Raw genomic sequence first — 23,673 nt, 5'->3', positions numbered from 1 at the left:
GAGTGTCCATGGATCTACACTTCAAATTTTCACCAAAATACTAATTTTAACAACTATGATTTGGAACATACTAATTCTAATTTCAAATACTACTTAGGATGGATATTATGCAGATTGGGACACAGGATAAAGGGTATCGGTGTAAGAGATGTACAGAACAAAATGTGCAGAGCAGTGAGCCCCAGGAACAGGATTAAAACTACCAGCATACAGTACATTCATGCAACAGTTACTGTAAATATTACTATCAAATATCTTGGAAGAAGGTATTAGGACCTGAGTAGCCAAAGGATATGCTTGATAATGGACTGAGATAGATTCCAATGCCATAGATAGCGCCATGGAGCTGCAAACAAAGCAATGTTTACGTATTTCATTGAATTACTGTGAAACGTCAGTTGAAAGTGATTGCAAAGATACATCTACTTTTACTTGCAATCATCTTGTAAATTAGCCTTTTACGAAAAAAGTCACAAACCTTTGGACATTTCACATATTTTTTGTTTTTCACTCGAATATACGTATTTATGAGTGTGATGTAAAAACGCAAGTGCGCTTCAGTATGTTCTAATTTTAAAGAAATATTCCACTTTCATAAAAACACTTTGTTTAGTCGAGAAAAAATGTGGTTTTTGAGAAAAACATTCCAGGATTTTCTCCATATACTGTAGTGGACTTTATTGGACCTCAACAGTTTACATTTTTAATGCAGTTTAAATTTGCAGTTTCAATGCAGCTTCAGATGGCTCTAAACAATCCCAACCGAGGCATTAGGGTCTTTTCTAGCAAGACGATCATAGTTTTCTCACCAAAAATAAAAAATATGTCCTTTTAAACATCAACTTTTCGTCTTGCACACCCCATGTATTAGGTAATCGAAAGGTCACGCGTGACATATGTCAAACTACCGCTTTTGTTTAAAAGTGTGGAGAAAAAGGATCATTCTGATGTTGTTGTATGTGGAATGATACTAATTAATGTCTTTTTGTCAGTTTATTGTTAAAAATAGTCCACAAGTGTGGGTTTCACATATGTAACGTGTGACCTTTCGACGTGATTACGTAATACGCAAGGTCGTGCTGGCGCTTCACAAGGCTTGTCGGTCCGAGTACGGTTTGTTTGGGTCAGTGTGAACACTAAACGGCCGCTCCGAGACCGCCCTAAACAGGTGGTCTCGAAGCGGCTGTCGCGACCCATTTGTGGTTTGAACGCTGCTCGATCTTGGGCCGAACCAAATACAGGAAGTTCTACACATGTTTGAGCCACTAGGCTTCTGTCGTGACGTGAGCCGGGTGTTATATGGGTAAATAACAAATAAAGCCATCTTGGTCCATTGTAGATATTCGCTGTCTCCTAGCGGTGTGAGCTGATGATTTTATAAATGCATAGCTGTCTTCCACACACAAAAATAGTGACACTTTCATTTTTTTAGCATACGGCTTTGTGAGAAGGCCTTTAATAGAGTAGTTGCGCAATTTCGCGTTAAAGCAAAGAAACTTTGCAAAGACGTGCATCGATTATCTCCATATTTTGCTAGCTTCGCTCTTCCTGTCAGGCTGGTTGTCCTTGGAAACGTGTGGGGTGGTCATGAGATGGTTAGAGCTGTCAGAGACCAATGACAGCACTGACCGTTATCACATGGTGTATGGTGCAGCATATTGAGTACGTTGAAAACAACATATGTGAACACGAACCGCACTAACTGAAAAATGATACAATGTATTTTGGTGCGATCTGAGGCCGCACCACGGTCCGCACAAACATGTGTAAAAACACTCTTAGGGGCTAATCACACCAAAAGTGCGACGTGGCTTTTTATATTTCTAGGCAACCACCGAGTCAGCTGTCTTGTCATTCAAATATTGAAGCGTGAGCGCTTTTTTGCTGTTTACTGTCATATTAGCAGAAACTTTAAAAAGAGGACGCTTGCTCTGACCTTGATCGAGGTTGAGAGGTGCACACACACGTAGGAGAGAGTGAGCAAGTGGAGTCCGGTTCTTCTAAGCAACTGTAAACTTCCCTCACCTTAACGTAAGGCCCGCCTCTCCCCTCATTCGATTGGAAAATGGAAAGACGCGAATGACGTCGACTGCTTCTTCGTTCTTAGCGCGCCTTCAAAAACGCGTGCTGCGACTGGCGACAAAAACCGCAAGGCGTTCGGCATGCATAAACAGCGCGCAAATGCTCCCTGCCCATAGAATATAATTCAAAAAAGGTGCCTGCAACTGCCATAAACGAGTTTGGTGTGATCAGCCCCTAAAGCTTCACTGAAACTGTAAACTGTTGAGGTCCACTAAAGTCCACTATATGGAGAAAAATCCTGGAATGTTTTTCAGTTCTTCTCGACTGAACAAAGAAAGACATAAACATTTTGGATGACACGGGGGTAAGTCAATTATCAGCATTTTTTATGAAAGTGGAGTAATCCTTTAAAGTTTTTTTTTTGTTTTATGATATATTATGCATACATATATTCCATCTTTTTAATAATTTCTAAGTTTAACCATTTTTCCCCTCAACACTTTTCTTCTTTTGCTCTTCTTTTTTTTCTAAACTTTAAAAACCTTGAACTATAGACACCATAGGTAATACATATGCATATTCTTAAATAATTAAATACCTGAAGCCTTGTGTTTGAAGCCACAACCAAACCATTTCTCAAAATGGAATGCCAGTTTTCTATGTGTGATCCACTGAGAAAGAAAAACATTTGTACAGTTAACATACAGTGTCTGTACAGCTGTGCTCTTGATTTGTAATGATGTCTCCACAAATTCTTCACTCATGTTTGTGCTGTCATCATTTTTTGAAGGAGGGACCATTTTGAATCATGTCAGACTATTTTCATTATAACTGATTTCAGTTGCATCCACCCCTTAATATCTGTCTGTTGGTCTTTCTTTCATGTCCTGGTTCTTGGTGTGACCAGTTTTACCTTTGTCTTGTTTTTTATAAGTGGTTAATAGCTGCATCAGCAAATCATCTTTGCAGAGCTTTTAAATACTCTTTCATTTTTACTTTGTTTAAAATGTCACCTACTGAAAAGCAAAGGTACTCCCGAAGAGGCCTTTGGCAGCTTGAAAGTTGGATTCTTTGGCAGGTGGACTGCTGAGCAGGAGGAATTGATGAAGTGTGTGCATGAACTTCAATTGCTGTTATGTCAGAAACAAGAATAAAGAGTATAAGTATACATTAAGGCATATAGACATGAAGCCATATACATATACACAAAAGAAACACTTACTCTAGTAACAGGAAGCTTCACTATGTGTGATCTGTTGCTGGATATCACCCTGGAAAAAAAACTGACTTATAATATGTCATATTCCCCATAACCCTTGACTGTAGATTATTTCTTTTGACTAAATCTACTTCATAAGCTGATAGTGATTGTCCATGGTACTGCGATGATGAATGTACACCTTAACGGCACTCACAATGTCTATGACTGCTATTTAATTCAAGCTGACTGTAACATTAAACAAATCTTTAAACTGCAGGTGCACAGTACATAATACTTGAAGTGATAATGTGTCATACCACTGCAGTAGTGGATGAGCCAGCGAATCGTGCTTGTCCATTTGCTTCTTTATCTCCAAGTATGGAGCCTGTGCAGCAGAAATGTTAATGTCAACATTTTATTACATTTTGACTAGACTAATACATTATAATCAGAATCATAGTTTAGTTCCCTGTGGATGTATGCTATGCAAAATATATGGATTGTGATGTAATGTGTAAAGTGTTTTATTTCTGTACCGCTTCAGTGACTAAACGGAGGTGGAAAAATCATATTTACTGAAGCCCCATCAATTCCTCTACTACTGGTCAAGTAAACAAATAGCCCTGACTCATACTTAAACCATTAGTTGAAAAACTACCTACTAGATTATGTAAGGGATAATGTAGAGGCAGCCGGTAGTTAGGCTAAATGCTTCGCGTCGGGTCCTGATCACACTGTCGGGGCTTATTTCCCGATAACTACCGGCTGCCTCTACATTATCCCGCTTATTACACGGCTACTTGTCACATAAGAAAAAAAACGGACATGAATATGAATTTGAAACATTTTATTGGCATATTTGTTTTAAATTAACATTTTTATCCTTCCGCGAAACTTTGCACAGATGCATAAAATGATCGTAATACCTTATTAAGATCCTCTGCTTCATACTTGTCTGTCTCCATTTTTTCTCTTTTAGCCAGTCTTTGAGAAGTTTTAATGCCCATTCTGTATTTGTTTGTGTGTTGGCTTCGTAGCTGTCATGCTCTATTTTGTCAAGTTCAGTCTTAGTAAGCTGTCTGTGTCTTGTCGTGGTTGTCCAGTGTTTGTCACAAGATGGCGCCAAACAGTAATCTTTATTGATCTTTATTGGCGCGGAGCGATTTTACTCGTACAAGTAGTACCGGCTATGCGTTATTACTTTGGAGCGGTTATTATTTGAAAAGAACGAACCTGCAAATGTCTCAACTGACCAATCAGAATCAAGCATTCCAGAGAGTCGTGTAATAATTACATATAAAACATTCACAGCTTTAAAACGATTAAAAAACTGTTCTAGTTAAAACATGCTGATACCTGGGTCATTTCTCTGATAGATGTGATACTGTCAAGTGCTCTCATCACTCGATCATAGTCCTTTTTCTGAAAGAAGAACCAAAATAATGAAGCTAGCATGTATTCCTAAATATCAACTATGTACTAAAGTTACATGTAAAGTACAAGTAAAGTTATTACTAAGTTAATGGTAAATGTTCTTAAAGGAAAACATCACAGTTTTTCAATATATTACTATGTTCTTACCTTAACTTAGACAAATTAATACATACCTATCTTTTATCAATGCGTGCACTTAATCTTTGTACAGCTCATAGTGAATGTGTTAGCATTTAGCCTAGTCCGCTTGTGTAACTACTCATGTGCTGTAACAGTCTTTAAATAGAAAAACATGGAAGTGTTTGATGGCTTCTAAATTCATCCCTCTTTGGATCCTAAGGAATGAATGGGGCTAGGCTAAATGCTAACACATTCACAACGTCCTGTACAAAGATTAAGTGCACGCATTGAAAAAACATTGGTATGTATTCATTCGTCTAAGTTGAGGTAAGAACATCGTAAAATATTGAAAAACGGTGGTGTTTTCCTTTAATGATATGTGATATGCAGTGAGGATGTATGAAGTTTTAAGTACCCTGGGGTTGAAGGCAAGTGCTTGTGAGTCATTAGGATCCACCACAGAGGGATATGGCTCAAAAATTACAACTTTTCTCGGAGACTCCAGTGCAGATCGGCACATGGAGACCAGTAGGTCTACTACCTGCCATCACAAATAAAGATCGGTTAAAAGAATGTTGTTTAATTGGTGCAGAATGACTTCATTAAAAAGAGAAAAAAAATAAAAATAATATCTATATGATGTAGTACTACGGTCTAGTGATATCACAAATTGAACTGAAATCAAATCTATTTCTGATATTGTAAATTAAAAGTTGTATTCACTGACAGGTTTTAAACCCAAGACCACCTTCAAAAATCATACCACAAGACCAACACTTACCATATAGGCTTTAGTGATATAGTTTTTGTGCGCTTTTCCATATGTGTGTGATTTTCTAGCAAATATAGAGAGATCAGATGCAATACCCTCTTAAGTGCATTTGACATTATTTTATTATGCTCTTATGTTTTGGTTTAGTAATTTCATTTTAATGCCAATAAAAATTATTATAAGTGAGTAATTGCCTTATTTTTACAAAAGTCACTTTAGTCTCTTCAATGGTATTTAACAAATTTGACCGCCTATCGCTGCAAAACCCTCTTACTACATACAGGTTTTTTTTGTCAAAACCCTTTCTGAATTGCCTGTGCTAAGGTTAAGCAAATTTGAAGCAAAATTAACTTGTAATAGCCAAGAGCATTGGTAAAAAACATTATCTCATTTTTGACGAAGGTGGTATTTAGCTGCATTTGCATCTGAGCTCTTCATACCTTCATAGGCCCTGTCCCAAATGGCACACTCCGGACTTGTGGACTTCCTAAAGGGGGTCGCACACCAGACGCGCAGCTCAGCGCCGCACAGCGCCGCACCGTTCTAAAAAAATCGAACACATTGTTTTCTATGAGCCTGTCTGCGGCGCCCAGCTACGACTCAGGAAGTTGCTCAAATCCCTGTCGTTCCACAGAGCGCCCCTCACATAGTTTAAAATTAAATAGCATCATATTTGTCCCAAATCATTAACGATTAACATTGGCTGCTAACGTATATTTTGCATTTCGAAGTAGACGCTATCTGACTAAGCTTGCACTATTTAATGCGCACTTTCGGTGTACAATATTTCCGTGTTGTCCTAGACACGAAGTGTCGCTTCTCGTTTGGTGTACGACCCTCTTAACTCTTTCCCCGCCGGCATTTTTCATGATTTTCACAAAAGTTTAATGCCTTCCAGAAAATGCTCCTTGTCAAATATGTAAACATACAATATATGAAATAAAAGAACTGACCCTCTGCTTTTAAACAAAAAATCCGTTTCATCCTACCTTCATGTGTTCTGTTTTTATCACCTCTCAAATATGTGTAGGTTTCAACAAAAACACCACATTTTGAGCAAAAAGCTGAGATAATTCAATTTTTGTGAAGGAATTTTGATGGAGATCAGATGCAGAGCGATCCTTAAAACGTACACATACATACAGCTGTTTGCCCTAGGGCAATACTTCCGGGTTTTATAAGTTGCGTAAGAGCGCCACCTGGTGGATAATAGCGGTATTGCAGATTGACGGGGAAAGAGTTAAGAGTCCACACTTTGCTGACATCATGTAGTGCAGACCTTAGGGACCCTTGACGCGTGAGCACGAGGGCACAACAAGTCGTTTTTTGGGCCAGACTCGAGCATCACGCCGGAAATAGGAAGTTGCCCATAAGTGTGAACTCCTCCCATCCGTCGTCTGATTGGTCTGATTGCTCTCTCACAAGGACGTCTTGGTTTTTAAAGTGCATGCGCCAAAGACCGCATCAAGGGTGCAAAGGGGGCACCGATGAGCATACTTCGGACCATAAAAATGACAGATGGGACACCCTACGGACTCGTAGACTAAGCGAGCATGCGCAATTTAAGGCCATGAGACCGAAAGTCCACATGACGTGCACCATATGGGACAGGGCCATAGTGTAATAACATAAGGCTTTCAACATGGGTAATTAAGCTTTTGTTGGCATTTGGGGGTAATGATTACCCTAAGCATAGTTACCATGATAGCCACACGATTTTTCAACTTGATGTATGAATGAATGCATGAATGTATACACCTGAGCACCAGTGGCTATCTCATCAGCAGCCTCATTCATGACCCCTAGTGTTTGGAAGGCGAAAACACACAACTCTCTCTCGCAAACTGTGGGCTGCAAAAACACGCACAAGTTCATTAATATGATAATAAATCATGTAATAAAAATAATTCATCAAAGTCCATCCTTGTTTAATAAACTGCATTGCCATAGTTTCAGAAGTGCTAGTAAAGCAAACAGACTCACTCTGAGCATTGGTCCATTTTGGAACACATGAGGTTCATCACAGACCACACAGAACTCATTCAGTACAGGGATACGCTGTTCTGCATACTCAATAGTCTGCAATCATAGGTCATGTCAATGCATATATACAGTAGTACCATAACATGCATACAGTAAACATTTATTGCAGCAACTAACAGCAGGTAAGAGGAAAACCTGAAGGAGAGAGGCTGCCAAGTCATATGATAGTTTTGTGTAAAGAACATAAAATAATTGAATGCTGATAATTTGCGTAGCTTAACAGCAGTGATCAGTGAAATATAAATGTAAAAAGACCCCTGCTAATAACTTAATTTGAACGAAATGTCAACTGCATAAACCAACCTGATGACCTTAAATGCATGTACTGTAGAAATAAGGCCCATAATAATGTTTGATAATGAGGTAAAAGGAGGGTGAAGTATAGGACATTTTACCTGCACAAGAAAGCCTCTGTCTCTGACTGGAATGGATTTGGCTCCAATGTTTGGCTACTCAAGAAGAAGACAAACAATGTGTGAACTTGGTAAGCTAAAAGCACACTTTTTTCAAAGCCTCAAGCCGCAAATAAAACTTGTGGCACAAACTCTCAACTATCTCTGAAATTGTCTCATCTATGTTTGGTCAGAGCAATTGCCATAAGGTTGTTATAAGATTTACTCTTATTTTTACTTTAATCTGCAGTGTGCTGATTTCAGCAGCACAAACACAATTAAATGAAATTGGAAAAATAATGAGTTTTCAAACTATTAGCCTTTCATGTACCATTAGTAGGCCTACAAATGGCTTACTCGGAGTAAAAATGCAAGCAAATAAATACTGTTAAACATCCTGATTAATAGTGGTTTTTATCTACAGTAAGAAGCGCTGTATCATCGATTAACTGTAGATAAGCAACAGCAAACTTTACAATCACTTCCAATATTCCTTGTATTTTTATACGACTCCTCACCTGAGGTGTGGAAGAGAGTGATGGGGCCAGGATGCCGATTAGCCCTGAGGTAAGGGAGAGGCGTCTGCTCTCGGTGACAGGTTCTTTAAAGATGTCCGCTTTGCCCATCTTGGTGTTGCTGGAGTAAGACCTGCTAAGCAGACGGTGGTGGTGCTTTAAGCCATCCAGCTCTTCAGTTCGAACGCTACCCGAGCAGGAGCGACTCAGGAGCCGGTGGGGCTTCAAAGCACCGCTATCGTTGCTGCTCGCGGCTTGCTCACATCGCGGCTCCGCCATGCTCGGCCGCGGCGAAAGTTTATGAGGCCGCAGCGGTGGGCATTCCTCCGGTTTTACGGCGGTTGAGCAGGGCCTCGGCAGCAGCCGGTGGGGCTGTTTGAGGGGCTGATGTTGCTCCACTCGTGGGTCACCGGAGAGGGAGTGGCCCAGCAGCTTGTGTGTTTTGCCGACGCATCCGTCTATTTCTGGCTTCACCGTGCTGGAACACGCACGGCGCAACAGACGGTGGGATTTCGATACGCCATCTTGCTCGGGTTTCAGCTTCTTTTTGCTTTTCACGCAGCCAGGAGGCGGGTAGCTGGGGGATCTGAGTATGCAAAATTCCAGTACATTAATCAAGCAATGTAAATTATGAAACACAAGAGGATGTTGTGCAATTAGACTTGTGCAAGTTCGGCACATTTCCGAACGCCTCATTGGCTGATTTACATGGTTACATTTTTCAACTTGAAGTATGTATAGTTCACAGTGGAAATGTATGTTTTTCATGCCAATTAGCTACAGCAGGCTGTGTTTTTTTTTAAATAATGTGATACAAAGCATTAATCATTGTCAACGAATGATTTTAATAGAGCTTCACTTCTTAAATCAAACATTTTAGGGCCAGGCATTTAGGTAAGATTTATTCTTCCAGCATTTTAAATTAGAATCAGAATTTAAACAAAATAATATTTCTGACCAAACTGCTTGCCGTATCTTCCCAAATTAATAAACTGAAAAAATTTATACATGCTAAACAACATATTTTTAATGAACTGTTAAATAACCAACAATTCACTCAACAGGATCAACTCTCATGCTGGTCTGCCTTTTATGTGCATTTTGGGATATTGCATTAAAACACTGGATGACAACGGCAAGACACGCATAGATTGTTAATATATACATTAAAAAACTTAATATATTAGTCCATTTTATTTAAAGAAAAATCCAGATAATTTACTCACCACCATGTCATCCAAAATGTTGATGTCTTTCTTTGTTCAGTCGAGAAGAAATAATGTTTTTTGAGGAAAACATTGCAGGATTTTTCTCATTTTAATGGACTTTAATAGAGCCCAACATCTAATACTTAACTCAACACTTAACAGTTTTTTTCAACGGAGTTTCAAAGGTCTATAAACGATCCCAAACGAGGCATAAGGGTCTTATCTAGCAAAACGATTGTCATTTTTGACAAGAAAAATAACAAATATACACTTTTAAACCACAACTTTTCGTGTAGGTCCGGTCCAGGTGTGACCTAACGTAAATGCGTAGTGACGTAGGGAGGTTTTTTTCTGGACTGAACAAAGAAAGACATCAACATTTTGGATGACATGGTGGTGAGTAAATTATCTGGATGTTTCTTTTAAGAAAATGGAATATTCCTTTAAATGTAGTAAGATAAATATTTTATCTGATAAGAAGTTCTGAGCATAAACTATAATGGAAACACATATCCCAAATAAATCCCATGATGTGCATCAAAAGGTTGTGTGACTTTAGGGTACAAGAGCTAACAATTTGGGACAAAATTTGGGACAAGCTATCACGACTTTTGATTTATAAAAATTACCAGTACAGTGGACCTTATACAAGGGACCTTATCCCATTGCAGAAATATACATTTTGGTTCTCATAGGAAACTATGCTTTATTCACAAAAGTTTTGTGTGATTTTCCAATTCTGGGCATATGTTAAATTCGCAACTTTGGATGGAAACATAGCTCATGAAGCTAAAACACCAAAATTTTAAAGGCTAGTTCTTCAGACACACACCAAAATTAGTCCTGTATTAAAAAGAGCTTCAAAGGGAGATGATTAAAGGGAGTTTGCTTAAATCCAAGACTATGATTTGTCCGTATTTAATCAACTATGTCCAGTAGTCATTTTGTCTTACCTGCGTAGAGTTGAAAAAATGTGCAGAGGAGACTTCACCTTCTTCTCGTTTTGCTTTTTGCTGTGTGGGCTGATGAGTTTTTCTTTGCTCTGACACTTCCACTGCTGTGTGACAAAGGTTTGCATTATCCTACCGAGAAAAAAAACACACTTAGGAATCCAACTTTGCCATATAAAACATTACTTTTTCTATTTTAGTCTAGTTTCTTACTTTTTCAACTGATGTCCAAGTCCAAATCTGTCTTTTGAAGACACTTGAAACACATCAACGGTGGGAACTGGAAGAGGATGTCAATGTGAAATTCTTATTGCACAAAAAAATCTTAACAAAGTACTATAAGGATACATAATATAACTGGGGACATTGGATATTATTTCAAAACATCTAAAATAGCTATCAAAGCATTTCAGAGGATTTTAAAACACCGGAACAGGTGGTCAGATTTAATTTTGATTAAATCTACAAACAACTAAGAGAAATTGGAAAGCGTAATGTTAACAGTGCTGGAACACTTTTTAATTATCTTACTGATTGCAACAATTGATGCATTTACAAACAATTTATGAATTAAAGACAGACTGGCAGATACAAAAGGCAAGTATCTACAACTGTTAACAAAGGTTGGAAGACAAAAAAATAAGTTGTATTAATATTTTTGTTTGAGTTTAAAAAGCATATGATATTTTGATTGCAAAAATATTTACAATATTTCTACATTACAAAAATGCTTACAATTAAAGTTTAAAAATAAATTTGAGTTACCATGCATGTTCAGCTTTTACTTATATAATATAATAATATTTTTAAATTAGAGTCACGTTTAGTCCTGCTAAAAGAAATTCATTCAGATGACACTTGAGAGAGAGAGAGAGAGAGAGAGAGAGAGAGAAAATTACCAACTAAATAATAATTAATTAAAGGCATTTCGACTTGTTTTATAGTGTAGAACAATAATCTTTGTTGCAATACAATTTGCATAATTTCCTTAAAGAGCAGGTAATTGCACTCATGTTATATTACCTGGACACACTGTCGGGGTCAATTAAATTCAGTCTGTTTATATGATGAATATTTTATAACTATATGTGTCTGCTTGTATGACTGTGTGCGTGTGATCTAACCTGGTCCATTCAAATACTGTGTGAGGGAGCAGTGAAGCCGCACAATAACAGGTAAACTTCTGATCACATCCCAGGCAAGTGCAATCTCCTCCTTTTAACAAAAGCTGCATTTTAGTTTCTTCACAGTTTGATTGACATTACTATGTTTGTTACCCTGCCAGTAAAAACTCAGCTAAAGTATTTTTTTGTGATTTACTGTTTTTAACATAAAATCATCCTACATAATGTAAAAAAAAAACATTCTGTTAAAATATATCCTTGATATCTTTAATATAGAATGAGTAAGGTCATGTCAAAGATTGTAATCATAGTAAAATTATGGTTGAAATCCAACTATGATGTTCTTTAGCCTGAATTTCACAGACAGGGTCACATATAAGCACACACATACATTCTATATAATATATTATAACTCTTAAAATGTTACTTGAAGAAGTGGTACACAATAAGCTTCCTGTAACACATCAAGACATCATCAATTATAAGACAATACAAAACTTACATCTAGGAAACTGACATCTATGTGAAGGTCGATGTCCACATCATCAATTGCACCATATTCCCTAAATTTTAAATAAAACAGTTGGTGATTATATTTTATCTTACAGTACACATGTACAAACTCATTAGGACAGCTAAACAACGTTTTGACTTAACCTGCATCAAAAATCGCATAATGTGACAATAGGTACTTAATTAGATGAAGTACCTACTCACTGACCATTAAAACAGTTTATACCACGGGTCTGTTGAATGCTGTATTCTGATTAGCTGAGAAATGTTCCGTGGGTATGCATTAATTTCTGATAACCACACACCTAACTTGTCAAATGTCTTAAAAATAGGCACCAGAGAAATGTTTGTGGTAACCGTGGTATAAGAGGAATAATTGACTTTGGTCTTTTTAATTATTTGAAAATAATGCACACCCGCGGTGTAACGGCACTCCTCTTCGCGCCGCATTGCACCTTGGGTGTGCATTATTTTCTTATAATTCAATGGCCCGTCGTCAATTATTCCTTACAGGTATTATATAGTATAAATATTGATAGTATAAATGAATTTGGACGTACTACAGTACATTCTCTGTTTGACCCTGGCCTAGCACATTAATGGATAAATTAAGACACAGCCTTAGACAGTAAATAGTTATCAAACAGTTAAAAATGTGCGATTAATTTGCGAATAATCGCAAGTTAACTCATATCAATGCGATTAATCTAGATTAAATATTATAATTGATTGACAGCCCTAATATATATATTTTAATTTGAATAGAGCTGCATTACTGTTTTCTGACTTTTTTTAATAAAATAACTAGGGATGCACTGAAATGAAAATTCTATCGCAAACCGAAAAAGAGGAAACCAAGGCCGAAAACCGAAACAAATTATTATGCCAATTATTAGTACCATTGCATTTATGGCTATCACTGTGTACTCACTTTACTAGGGGTGTGACGGATCACAAAACTTACGGTTCGGATCACATTACAGTTTTTGAGGCACGGATCAGGTTATTTTTTGGATCAGCAAAAAGGGTTGGAAAAATCTAATAACAAATAAAGAAATTGCAAACATTTATAAAAAAGAACAAATTAAATGAATCATTAAACTGTCTATATTGTATAAATTAAATATAATTATTATTATTATTAGAGCTACAGAAGTGATTTTCTCTACAGGTATGTCTTTGGTTGTTTGATTAACATTAATGACACAGACTTTTGTTAATTGAGGTAACTGTCTCTTTTAGACCAAATATCCGTGTATGCACTACTGAGTGCCCTTAAACGCGCGCAAACAGAGACCGAGGGTGAATCCCAAACAGCGCAGCATAAACAGTTGCCCCACATAAAAACGTAACGTTGTTTTTCATTGCTTTATTCTCCAAAATGTATATTAATGGACCGTTTAAGACACTTTAGCGCAACTCTCTCTAAAGTTTACACATCAAGAGAGTTCTGATCGATCACGTCTGACACATTCAACCCCATGTGCCTCTATGCCGACAGAAAGCTGCTCACTTTAGCGCTTTTTTGTGGTTAAATACATCCACACCGCAGATGTTGCGGTTTCTGTTTGCGTCATCACAACATTTAGGCCGTATCTTTTCGTTGATAAAAGTATTTCTGCTGAAAACCGAAAATGCCGTCTTTGCCGATTTTTGGCTGAAAATTTTCGCTGGCCGAATATTCGCCTCTTCTGGGTGCTTACGTGATAGTAAAGTGTCCATCTACTAAACACTTCAGGATCTTGCTGGAAGTAAATAGGTCATCCAAGTACTTTTCGCCTAACGTTTTTCAAATACTATGATATTACTCACCTCACGTACTCCTTTTGCCTACTATATAGTATGGCAGTAGGCGGTTTCAAATGTTCATTAATTTGAAGAATGCATTGTTGAAAAACACGACTACGGCACAACCCATATTCTTTATATTGAAAAGATCCAGTGCGATTCTGCAGCTCTGTTTCTGTGCCTCGCTCAATGCATTTATTTCTCATAAAATCACAGTGATGAGTTTGTTGCTTTGCTTTGAGCTAACTGTTACCATGGTTACACCTCACTCCCAAACAACCACTGTGTCTCAAAAGTAAGAGGGTTTGAGAAAATAATAGTTCACTTTGATCTGTCAAAGGGGAAACAGCTCACAGATAAACACACGCTTTTTACATTACATGTAGACACGAAATAAACACATTCACAGCGGTAAAAATCAGTTCAATGAATCAATAAAAATCCAGCATGTTTCTGGTTTTGCTTTTCCATTCAATTCCAGTTCCCTGAATCGGCAAAAACCAGCGACTCAGAAGCATTGTCCTGAAGTTATTAAAAAGGCCTCAGTGAACCCACTCAAGCTAGACATGCACAGACTGCAGCAAAAATCAGCCCGGGTCATTTTTCAAGAAGAACACAGAGCAAAATACTCAAACTAGCTTTCAGTTCATGACTCAGGGCTAAGGCATTGCATAAAGATTGACTGAAAATTAAAAACAGAGTTACGCTACTATAAATAGAATAATTTTTACTGTTCTTTCCTTTGACTGTCTGCTGTTAACAAAAGCCTTATGACAAGATAAACTTTCAAGGACTTAGCTCTTAAAAGCCATCTTCAGACATTCAATTGGCTTCGTGCTTTCGCAAGGTGGTCTTGTTGACAGTTCATCACAAACGCTTTTCACTTACTAACAACACACTCACATCTGAACATTTTCGTCAAGTACATGTTTTGGCTTCAAAAGTCAAAAATCCTCTCTGTTTCTATAGCAATTTTAAAAGCAGCACTTTAAAATCACCATTTACATCTCGTAAGTAAATCCGCTCTGACACTGATTGCAGATCAGATTAGTAAATAAGCCTCTCACAACACAGCCATCAGCAGATCATTACATCGCTCAAATGACTCACACAGTGCTTCAGTTGAACCCTGAGTGTTACCTTGAATGACAGGTTGGAGAAATGGCCACCTGAGGGTTATGAAGGCACCGCTCAGGCAGAGAACGTCCTTGAGTGGGTTAACTGTGCCAGAACACTAAAGAACAATAGCTTTGGGTGTCATTTCCCATAATGCACTGCTCAGACGGGGAGAGAAAGGGAAGTGCAGAAAGGATATGTTTGCACTTTCACTGACATCATACTACTTCTTATCGAAAGGATTTTTTTAAAGGGACTTATCTCAGGCCAGCTACAGCATAATCCTACTGAAGCAACCTGGAGGCTGGGATACTTGTAGAAGGTTACGATAATGAGAGAACAAAATTGTCACCTCAGTAAATCTCCAGTTCATGATTCATCTGCAGTATTTGTGGCGTGTCTGTTGTGCAATAACACATATTCTATTTTATATTTAGTAGTTTTGTCACCTTTATTCATGTAAAGCTGATTTGAGATGGTGCAACATTAATAAATCGCTATATAAATAAATCTAAATTGAATTTGTGGTTGTTTTTACTTAAATATATTTTTTTAAGTAAAACTTAAAGGCGGAGTCCACGATGTTTGAAAAACGCTTTGGAAAAGGAGACGGGCCGACTACCAAAACACACTTATAGCCAATCAAATCAAATCAAATGCCGGGTTGCGTATGTGTGGGGCGGGTCTATCAACAGAAGGTCCAGATTCTATTGGGGTAGGGGCGTGTTTGTTTAGGTGATTTCAAATATCAACATTGGCTTTCAAACATCATGGACTCGGCCTTTAAATAAATATATTTTTTATATATTTTTTTAATTCCCCTTCAGTTGGTCACTACGACGTCATGTTGTGACCAACGAATTGGGAACCACTTTGAGGAGACCAATCTACTTCGAGAAACTATTAAAACACCAATGAACTTGGCATTCAGGTATTTGCATCTGCTGGCACCACTCAGCCGCACAAGTATTTAACAAGAGGCAGGTGCGTTACCAAATCACTATTTTTGCTGAAAAATCCAAGCATCGGTGCCTGGCTGGTATCAGCTACAATGTCATGTTGTGACCGACGAATTGGGAATCCCCATCAAAGCGCTCCTGCAGCTGACCTTTCCAGTGCCTGTGTAAAACATTCCGATCTTAAAGAGGTGGAACCTGGGCTTACAGCAAAAAGGCCGGTCACTACTTTTTCCTTAACCCACGATAGTCAACTAGGCGAACTGGGAAGCGAATCCTGACCTCGGTGGAACTAGGAAACTCTGCGGAGCCAACCCTAACGGTACATTCACACGGGGCGTTAACGCTTAACGGAAGGCTTGTCTGAAGCGTGGCCAACAGCCAATCACTGTGGCCGCAACACAAGCTCCGGTCTTCCATAAACGTAATTGGCTGGCTCTGCCTAGGTTATTTGCATAAGGCGATATGATTGGCTGACGCACGCGTTGCCGCTTGAAAAGTTGAGAAATGTTCAACTTCTGCCGCGAGCAACAGCACTGACGCGGCGCCGACGGATCCACAATTCAGTTCGCCAACGCTTGATGTCACCCATTAAAAGTGAATGGGAAGCGTCAACGCTTACGCCCCGTGTGAATGCGCTGTAAGGAGTTATACCACTGGGTGGTGCTAAACAGCCAATAGGTCTATAAGCGTGAACAACACAATAGACTAACTCCACAGAAAATACACATAGGAACCCTCAAGGGGGCGCTATATGGGCGCCTAGCCAAACACAGATTTTTTAGAGAATACAGCTAGTGAGGGGCTGGCTTTCTTCAGGGAACGAGGGTTACATACATAACTAATTTTAAAGGTAGTGTTGGAAATTTCGGAGATGCAGCCATAGCAAGACTTATTTAGTTGCCAACTAATATTTTTCGACAATTCATTTTCATTTATATTTATTTCACTGAAATAAATTTTGGACATATTTTTAAAGAATTTTTAAGTCTTAGGCCCCCTTTTGCACCTTATTACTCAGCAAAAATCACACCCCTATGTAGGAAAGAGTTTCATCAAGTGTAATGTTTTCACATCGATTTGAAGGAAAGTGAGAGAACAGTGAGGTACCTGAGAGATACTGCATGATGGCCATATAAGTCCCTCACGGCTGCCAAATCGGCTTCCAGTTGTGGGTGTTTGTGAAGCTCTCCATCATAATTTACCTGCCAACACAAACACGGAGATCATCAAGTGACACGTATAGTCACGGGTTAAAGACGGATGTACCGTTGCATTTATTTATATTAAACCAGAAAAACACAGGGACACTTGATCAAGGTTTCATGTGTGGACTCTATCTTTGATGAGCTTTAAGTGCACTTTGCCACTTCTGATTTGTTTTTCCTTAAGCCTCAAAGATTCATTTAGTATTGGATAAGTCTTTAATCAGTAATGGAACACTTCAAACAAGATACTAGACATCAATCAATATGTTATTTTTAAACTGTTGATGACTGTGGCTCATGGTTGTGTTGATAAATGAGGTACTTTGGTTATATCTGCACTTTCTTAAAGCTTGATATACGTCATACTCTATAGTACTTTATTCAAAAATCAGTCTTTTAAAACTTCCTTGTGAAATTGAATTTGCCATACCAGCACCTTCAGAAAAGTTTGTACAGGAAATTACTTATTTTAGACTTTAATCCATCACCAAGCTCCTAGCAAACCTAGTCAGTGCTTATGACAAAAGGAATGGTGCAAATGAAAACACAGTAGGCCTATAGGAATTAAAGATTAAGATTAAATGCCTTTTAGATTTGATGCCCTTGAGTTGTTCCTTTTATAACACTAACCTGTTTTAAACATCTTACATATATTACGACAGAAATATTTAAATAAATACATAATATGTGCCACAATCAGCTACTTTACTGCTATAATTCTCTATAAAATCATCCTACATAATGTAAAGAACATTCTGTAAAAATATAACCATGATATCTTTAATATTGACTGAGTAAATCCATGCCAAAGACTTAAATTAATGAGAAATCAATGACTGAAAACAAACTAGGATGCTCTAAATCTTATACTTGAAATTAGCCTGGATTTCTCAGACAGGGTCACACATAATAAAACATTATACGTATAAATATATATATATAAAAAAAAGAACAATTCTTGACAAATATCAAGATATGACAAATATGTCATATTATATGCAGTTTTAAAATGCTAAATTTTTTCAACCCATGGTTGGATCAGATATGGAAAGCCACTGGGTTAAAATAACCTAGAATGTTCTATACTATTTATCCAGTGGTTGGTTTTTTTCTATATTTAACTAGGTTAACTGTCGGTTTGAAACCCAACTTTTTTAAATGTGTGTTAATGTAAATGTTTTTTTTCTTTAGACAACTTTGCTGTCTTAGGACAAGCCTAATAAACTATCACAACACCAATAATATTCCTTAGATGATGGTAAATCACCAGCTGTTCTCTAGTTCAGCAAGAATGCGCCTGCATATCATATTGAGTGTATACAGAAGACTTGTGGCCTGCCTTTTATAACTGAACGTTCCCAGAGCAGCCAAAGATGTGAAAATTGCAATTGGCCCCATTACAGTGAGCAAAAGCCAGCGTGCATTCACAGCCCAGTGCAAGCATTACGGCATGAATCTTCATCACCACCAGACCGGTCCTCACAGGCCACACAGAGCTCAGTCTATCAGTCTAAATACATTTGCTCGAGTGGATGATCACCTGATTCATTTTAGAAATGTTCGTTGAAGAGTAGGGGACTAATGATTAGAATGTTTTTATGTTGCCAGCAAAAGTGAATTTACCATAATATGAAATGTCTCAAGCACAAGGTGCTGTGAGTTTGGGACTGGATTTATACCTGTAAATCCTGATAAGGCAGTGACCATATGAGGCTAAAGGCTGATATATACTTGCGTTGGACCTACGCCATAGGCATACGTTTTCATTTATACTTTTGCGTAGTTGTTTGCGTCAACACATTATCACACATGCAGATTGATAATAGGCAGATTCCACAGGCATGTTACTGCTGTATACACATCATCAAGGCAAAAGCTGAAGAAGCTAGTTGTATACGTCATTAGAGAAGCATCAGCACAGTTTATATATATATATATATATATATATATATATATATATATATATATATATATATATATATATATATATATATGTATATATGTATATATTTGTATTTTTATTTGAAACTTTTTAGAAAAAATATATACATTTTTGCATTTATTAATAATTTATTTTTTATCAAATTTTAAGCTGTTAACATTAGATAACCCACCATGAACTAAAATGAATAACTGTACTGATATAAAAATAATTAATAAATGCTGAAAAACTGTATTGTTCATTTTTTGTTCATGTTAGATACTGTGAACAAATACAACCTTATTGTTAGTGTTACAGAAATTTGTATTTTATATTATTCAGTACACATAAACTAATTATGTTATGATAACACAACAGTTTACAGTCATAGATCCAAAACAGTATGTATAAATGTGAACCCTGAATGAGCAGCTGTCAAACTCGTGTATTATTCGTGCAGATTGCCTGTAACCATAGTGACGGATAGTGACTTTATCAACAAAGTTTTATTTTACAATGAAGGCAGCGCTGTACAACAAAATTAGGCATTATTTTATGCGCAATGTTGCACTTAAAACCAATGCAATACTCAGATTCGTATATTACACAAAAACATTAGTTGTTGCATGTTGACATCTATAAACACTTGTATGTAGAATATCACATTATAACAGACAACTAGTTGTCCTGCACAATTCCGATTACACACAAGGCTTCTCAGTTAGTCCTTTCCTGGCCTGTGAGTTAACTCTTTCCCAGCCAATGACGAGTAAACTCGTCAATTAAGAGAAAACGCTTCCTTGCCAATTTCCGGCAATCCGTATTTCAACTATTATCCACTTACCCAACTTATAAAACCAGGAAATAACAGTTCAAACTCTGTGTATAATTTAAGGATCGCTCTGCATCTGATCTCTATCAAAAGCCCTTCACATAAATGGAATTATCTCAGCTTTTTGCTCCAAACTTGGTATTTTTAAAGAAACCTATCCATATTTGAGGGGTGATAAAAAGAAAACAAATGAAGGTAGGATGAAAATATTTTTTTGATTTTTTTTAAAGCAGAGGGTCCCCAGCGAAACAAAAACCCAGACGTTGAAATGACGGCTAACTATAGACCCAATATAGACTGGCTATGAGTAACCCACTTTTACCCTAAATAGCTTTGAATTTGCTTACATGCCATTTTTTCCAAAATAACTTGAAGATGTTTGATATTCCAACATGTAGGCAAAGTCAACAGGTGTTCAAGGTGTTTGCTTTCATTTGTTTTAAACTTATACGTATCGTCTATTCTTGGGCTATGGTAGACGTCTATTAAACTTTCATTGACAGCCCAAATTTAGCTTGGTTTTTAGCCCAAATAGCTTGCTGGGTCTGTTCTTTCATTTGATATATTTTATATTTATATATGTTAAACAGAACATATAAAAGGCATTAAACTTTTGTGAAAATCATAAAAAATTCTATTTTTAAACGCTGGCGGGGAAAGAGTTAACGTGACCTGGAACTTTACTTACCACACATGATGTCAATGCAACCAAACCAGTGCACCTTTACTTGTTACTTGAGTATGTGTGCTTAATCTGCAGCACATAAGGTGACTATAAATTGTAAAAACATAACCCGCTGCTTAGTCATTACACAGCGTTACCAGAATAAGTGTACATGATTTTTAAAATTTAATTCTGTCACAAACCCCCCTCACCCCCCATTTTCAAAAACTCGTCGAATCTAGACGAATCACAAGGATGACCTATTTTGGATCCAAAACTGTGAATTTCGCTGAAAGATGATAAGTTTGCATCCCTAATGTTGCAGCTAAGTTGTTAATAATATTTCCTCAACTTGGTTCATGTTTGTTTTTTTAAGAATACCGGTATGTGAAATGAGGAAATGCAACTCAGATTTTTTTAGACCCAAGGGAGGGGATCTAACAGACCAATCACGGCACTTGCGGTCCGCGTAGAACTGATGGGTTGTTACATTTTTTGAAAACTGCGCGTCAGGCCAAGCAGAGCTACTACTGTATGCTGTAGGTCCGATGCAAAAGTATAAATCAAGCTTAAGGGTCACATGAAGAACAAAGCTTTCTTTAATAAACTTCAACTTTAAAATGTCTATAGCTATTATACACTTCTATCTAAAGGTCAAATTTGCTGTTGCTTTTATGTTCCCATGTCCACTAAGGTCGTAAAAAGGCCATTTCATTTCAAACCCTGTTTTCATCTGGAAAACAGTTACACTTATCGGTCAAACATTTGACACAGTTATGGCAAATATATATAAACTATACCCTTGAAACTAGTCATTTAAATAAATAAGATTGTTTTGATTTAGCTTTTTATTGCTTTTGTCACCGCATAATTTCCATATTCCATTAGTGTAATTTCATCTGATGATTGTGCATTCATCGTAAAACCTGGAAAATAATACCACCAATACAGAACAAGCAGGTATGTGCATGTTTTTGACCATTAGGGTTTTATGTACATAAAATTAAATAGCAAATTTATCTAAACATACTGTACCTGCCCAACATAGTAGAACTCCTCAGAATCATTGTCACCCTCTGAATCCTCTTCTATAGCATAATGGCACTACAGGGTTTTCAAAAGCATGTAAATGCATTAGTCATATTTATATTATTTGACGAGCCATTCATTTCCATGATATCTGACATTACAATGTCACCTGACACAAAAAAATACAGTATCATTTCTTACCGGGTTTTTGTTGGTTTGAAGTTTTGACTTAACAGACACACAGCTAGTGGCATCATTATTTATACGTATTTCTAAAGACAAAAAAAGCAAAGATTTGGGATTACTGTACATTAGAATGATAAGCCAACACACATCAAGTGAAATTCATTAGAAATATAAATGACACTTTTTGTATTCATCTGTGTCCTTCCCCATTCTTACCAAACTATTTAACCACTGCTTTGCACAATAAATATTTTGTGTAGATCCTATGATGTGTAAGGTGACAGCAACACAATTTACTAAATTTCTTCTTATTACAAATAATGCTTTTTATGCCTACATGTTTTATAAGTACTGCTTAGAATCTCAGGTCTGGGCTAAGAGGAGCTGCCTGTGATTCGCAACACCTCTGGGTAAAAATGAGTCAGTGTTTATGTGGAGGATGGAGTCAGAAAACATTTAAATCTGACAAGGTGTGCACATCCAGCATCCATCAGCAGCTGTGTACACGGACTCATTAGCTATAATGCACTGTGCCTGAAAATATCAACACGTTTCGGTGAACGTGTGGCCTGGAAAAAATATGAGGTGTGATAAGCATCTAATAAGAGTCTAACTAACTGCTGAAGAAAATTAGTCAAGGATGTCGCTGTTTTGCCACTTTGTTTTTGGCACATTTGACATAAATAGAGTTTCTTTCCATGAAATCTAGGCAGCCTTTTCGATGAGCTCAAAAACTGAAAGAATACAAAAGCAACAGTAATAAGAAATTCAGATTATTATTCTGAAGAAAACGTACCAAAAGCATTCTTCTCATTTATAAACATGACTATTATAATTTCATGTTTTATGGAAATGTACCAATGTATTATTTCTTGCCAAAAAACTTTAGGCACCATGTAAACACCAAGCTTAGTGAGGGCTAAGTGTTGGACTCAGAGGTGTTACTGTAGTTTGGGAAAAATATGGTGTTGTTCCATTTGATAGTACGGCCCAGTACTATACCACGCGGCTCGGCTCAGCTCGCTTTACTTTGCCTTGGTTTCCTTTTCCATTAGAGTTTTGTGCCAGTTTAAAGTGGGTGGGATTATAGACTAAAGCACTGTTCACATTATAACTTATTACTTAAAAAAGTATAGTTTAAAAAAATATATATATATGATAGAGAATAGCGGAGCTCACACCAAAGATACAATGAATAATATCGTTGGGATCACTTTTTGAGCATTTTTTTACTAACTGATGAACGATAAACCAATGAAAGCCAATCAAATCCATTTGAACTTCAAGTGCAAACGCATTTGAAATGGCCACTGTGGAGAAGCTTATTTCTGAAGTCTATAAAATAAAATTACCTCAGGTATCCAGCGCTGATGCAGTTGCTGTGAAATTCACTACGTAGGCTAATGCTTTATATTTTACTACATTGACTACGCCAAAAGGTAAGATTACACAAACTACTAGATTTACTGTTTCAAGTTACGCAAAACGAAGAGTGTTGAGTACATCTGCTGGTTACCCGCTGTGTAAATGCAACAAGAAAAGTATATTTATATATTTAAAGGTGCAGTGTGTATATTTCAGCAGCATCTAGCAGTGAGATTGTGAATTGCAACCAATGGCTCAGTCTACCGTTCACAGAAACGCATAGAGAAGCTACGGTAGTAGCCACAGGACAAACA

At 37.2% G+C, this 23,673-nt stretch overlaps 1 protein-coding gene across 1 annotated transcript in view; it reads right to left on the bottom strand.

The window, feature by feature from the left end:
* Nucleotides 1–23,673, bottom strand: part of parp8 (poly (ADP-ribose) polymerase family, member 8) — a 52,525-nt gene that overhangs the window by 8,786 nt on the left and 20,066 nt on the right. Inside the window, exons 5-22 of the mRNA XM_065267118.2 lie at nt 22,010–22,080; nt 21,815–21,883; nt 17,265–17,359; nt 12,284–12,344; nt 11,782–11,872; nt 10,871–10,937; nt 10,661–10,789; nt 8,503–9,085; nt 7,988–8,041; nt 7,533–7,628; nt 7,308–7,400; nt 5,193–5,318; nt 4,580–4,645; nt 3,541–3,608; nt 3,245–3,293; nt 3,040–3,152; nt 2,621–2,693; nt 277–346 (exon numbers count right to left, since the gene is read on the bottom strand). Of these exons, the coding sequence (XP_065123190.2) occupies nt 277–346; nt 2,621–2,693; nt 3,040–3,152; nt 3,245–3,293; nt 3,541–3,608; nt 4,580–4,645; nt 5,193–5,318; nt 7,308–7,400; nt 7,533–7,628; nt 7,988–8,041; nt 8,503–9,085; nt 10,661–10,789; nt 10,871–10,937; nt 11,782–11,872; nt 12,284–12,344; nt 17,265–17,359; nt 21,815–21,883; nt 22,010–22,080 (1,974 nt within the window). The remainder of the gene's footprint in view (nt 1–276; nt 347–2,620; nt 2,694–3,039; nt 3,153–3,244; nt 3,294–3,540; nt 3,609–4,579; nt 4,646–5,192; nt 5,319–7,307; nt 7,401–7,532; nt 7,629–7,987; nt 8,042–8,502; nt 9,086–10,660; nt 10,790–10,870; nt 10,938–11,781; nt 11,873–12,283; nt 12,345–17,264; nt 17,360–21,814; nt 21,884–22,009; nt 22,081–23,673) is intronic.

This window comes from Paramisgurnus dabryanus, chromosome 5 (assembly GCF_030506205.2).
Source record: "Paramisgurnus dabryanus chromosome 5, PD_genome_1.1, whole genome shotgun sequence".
Lineage (NCBI taxonomy): Eukaryota > Metazoa > Chordata > Actinopteri > Cypriniformes > Cobitidae > Paramisgurnus > Paramisgurnus dabryanus.
The sequence above is the reverse complement of the archived record's forward strand: the minus strand, read 5'-3'. Positions and strand labels throughout refer to the sequence as shown.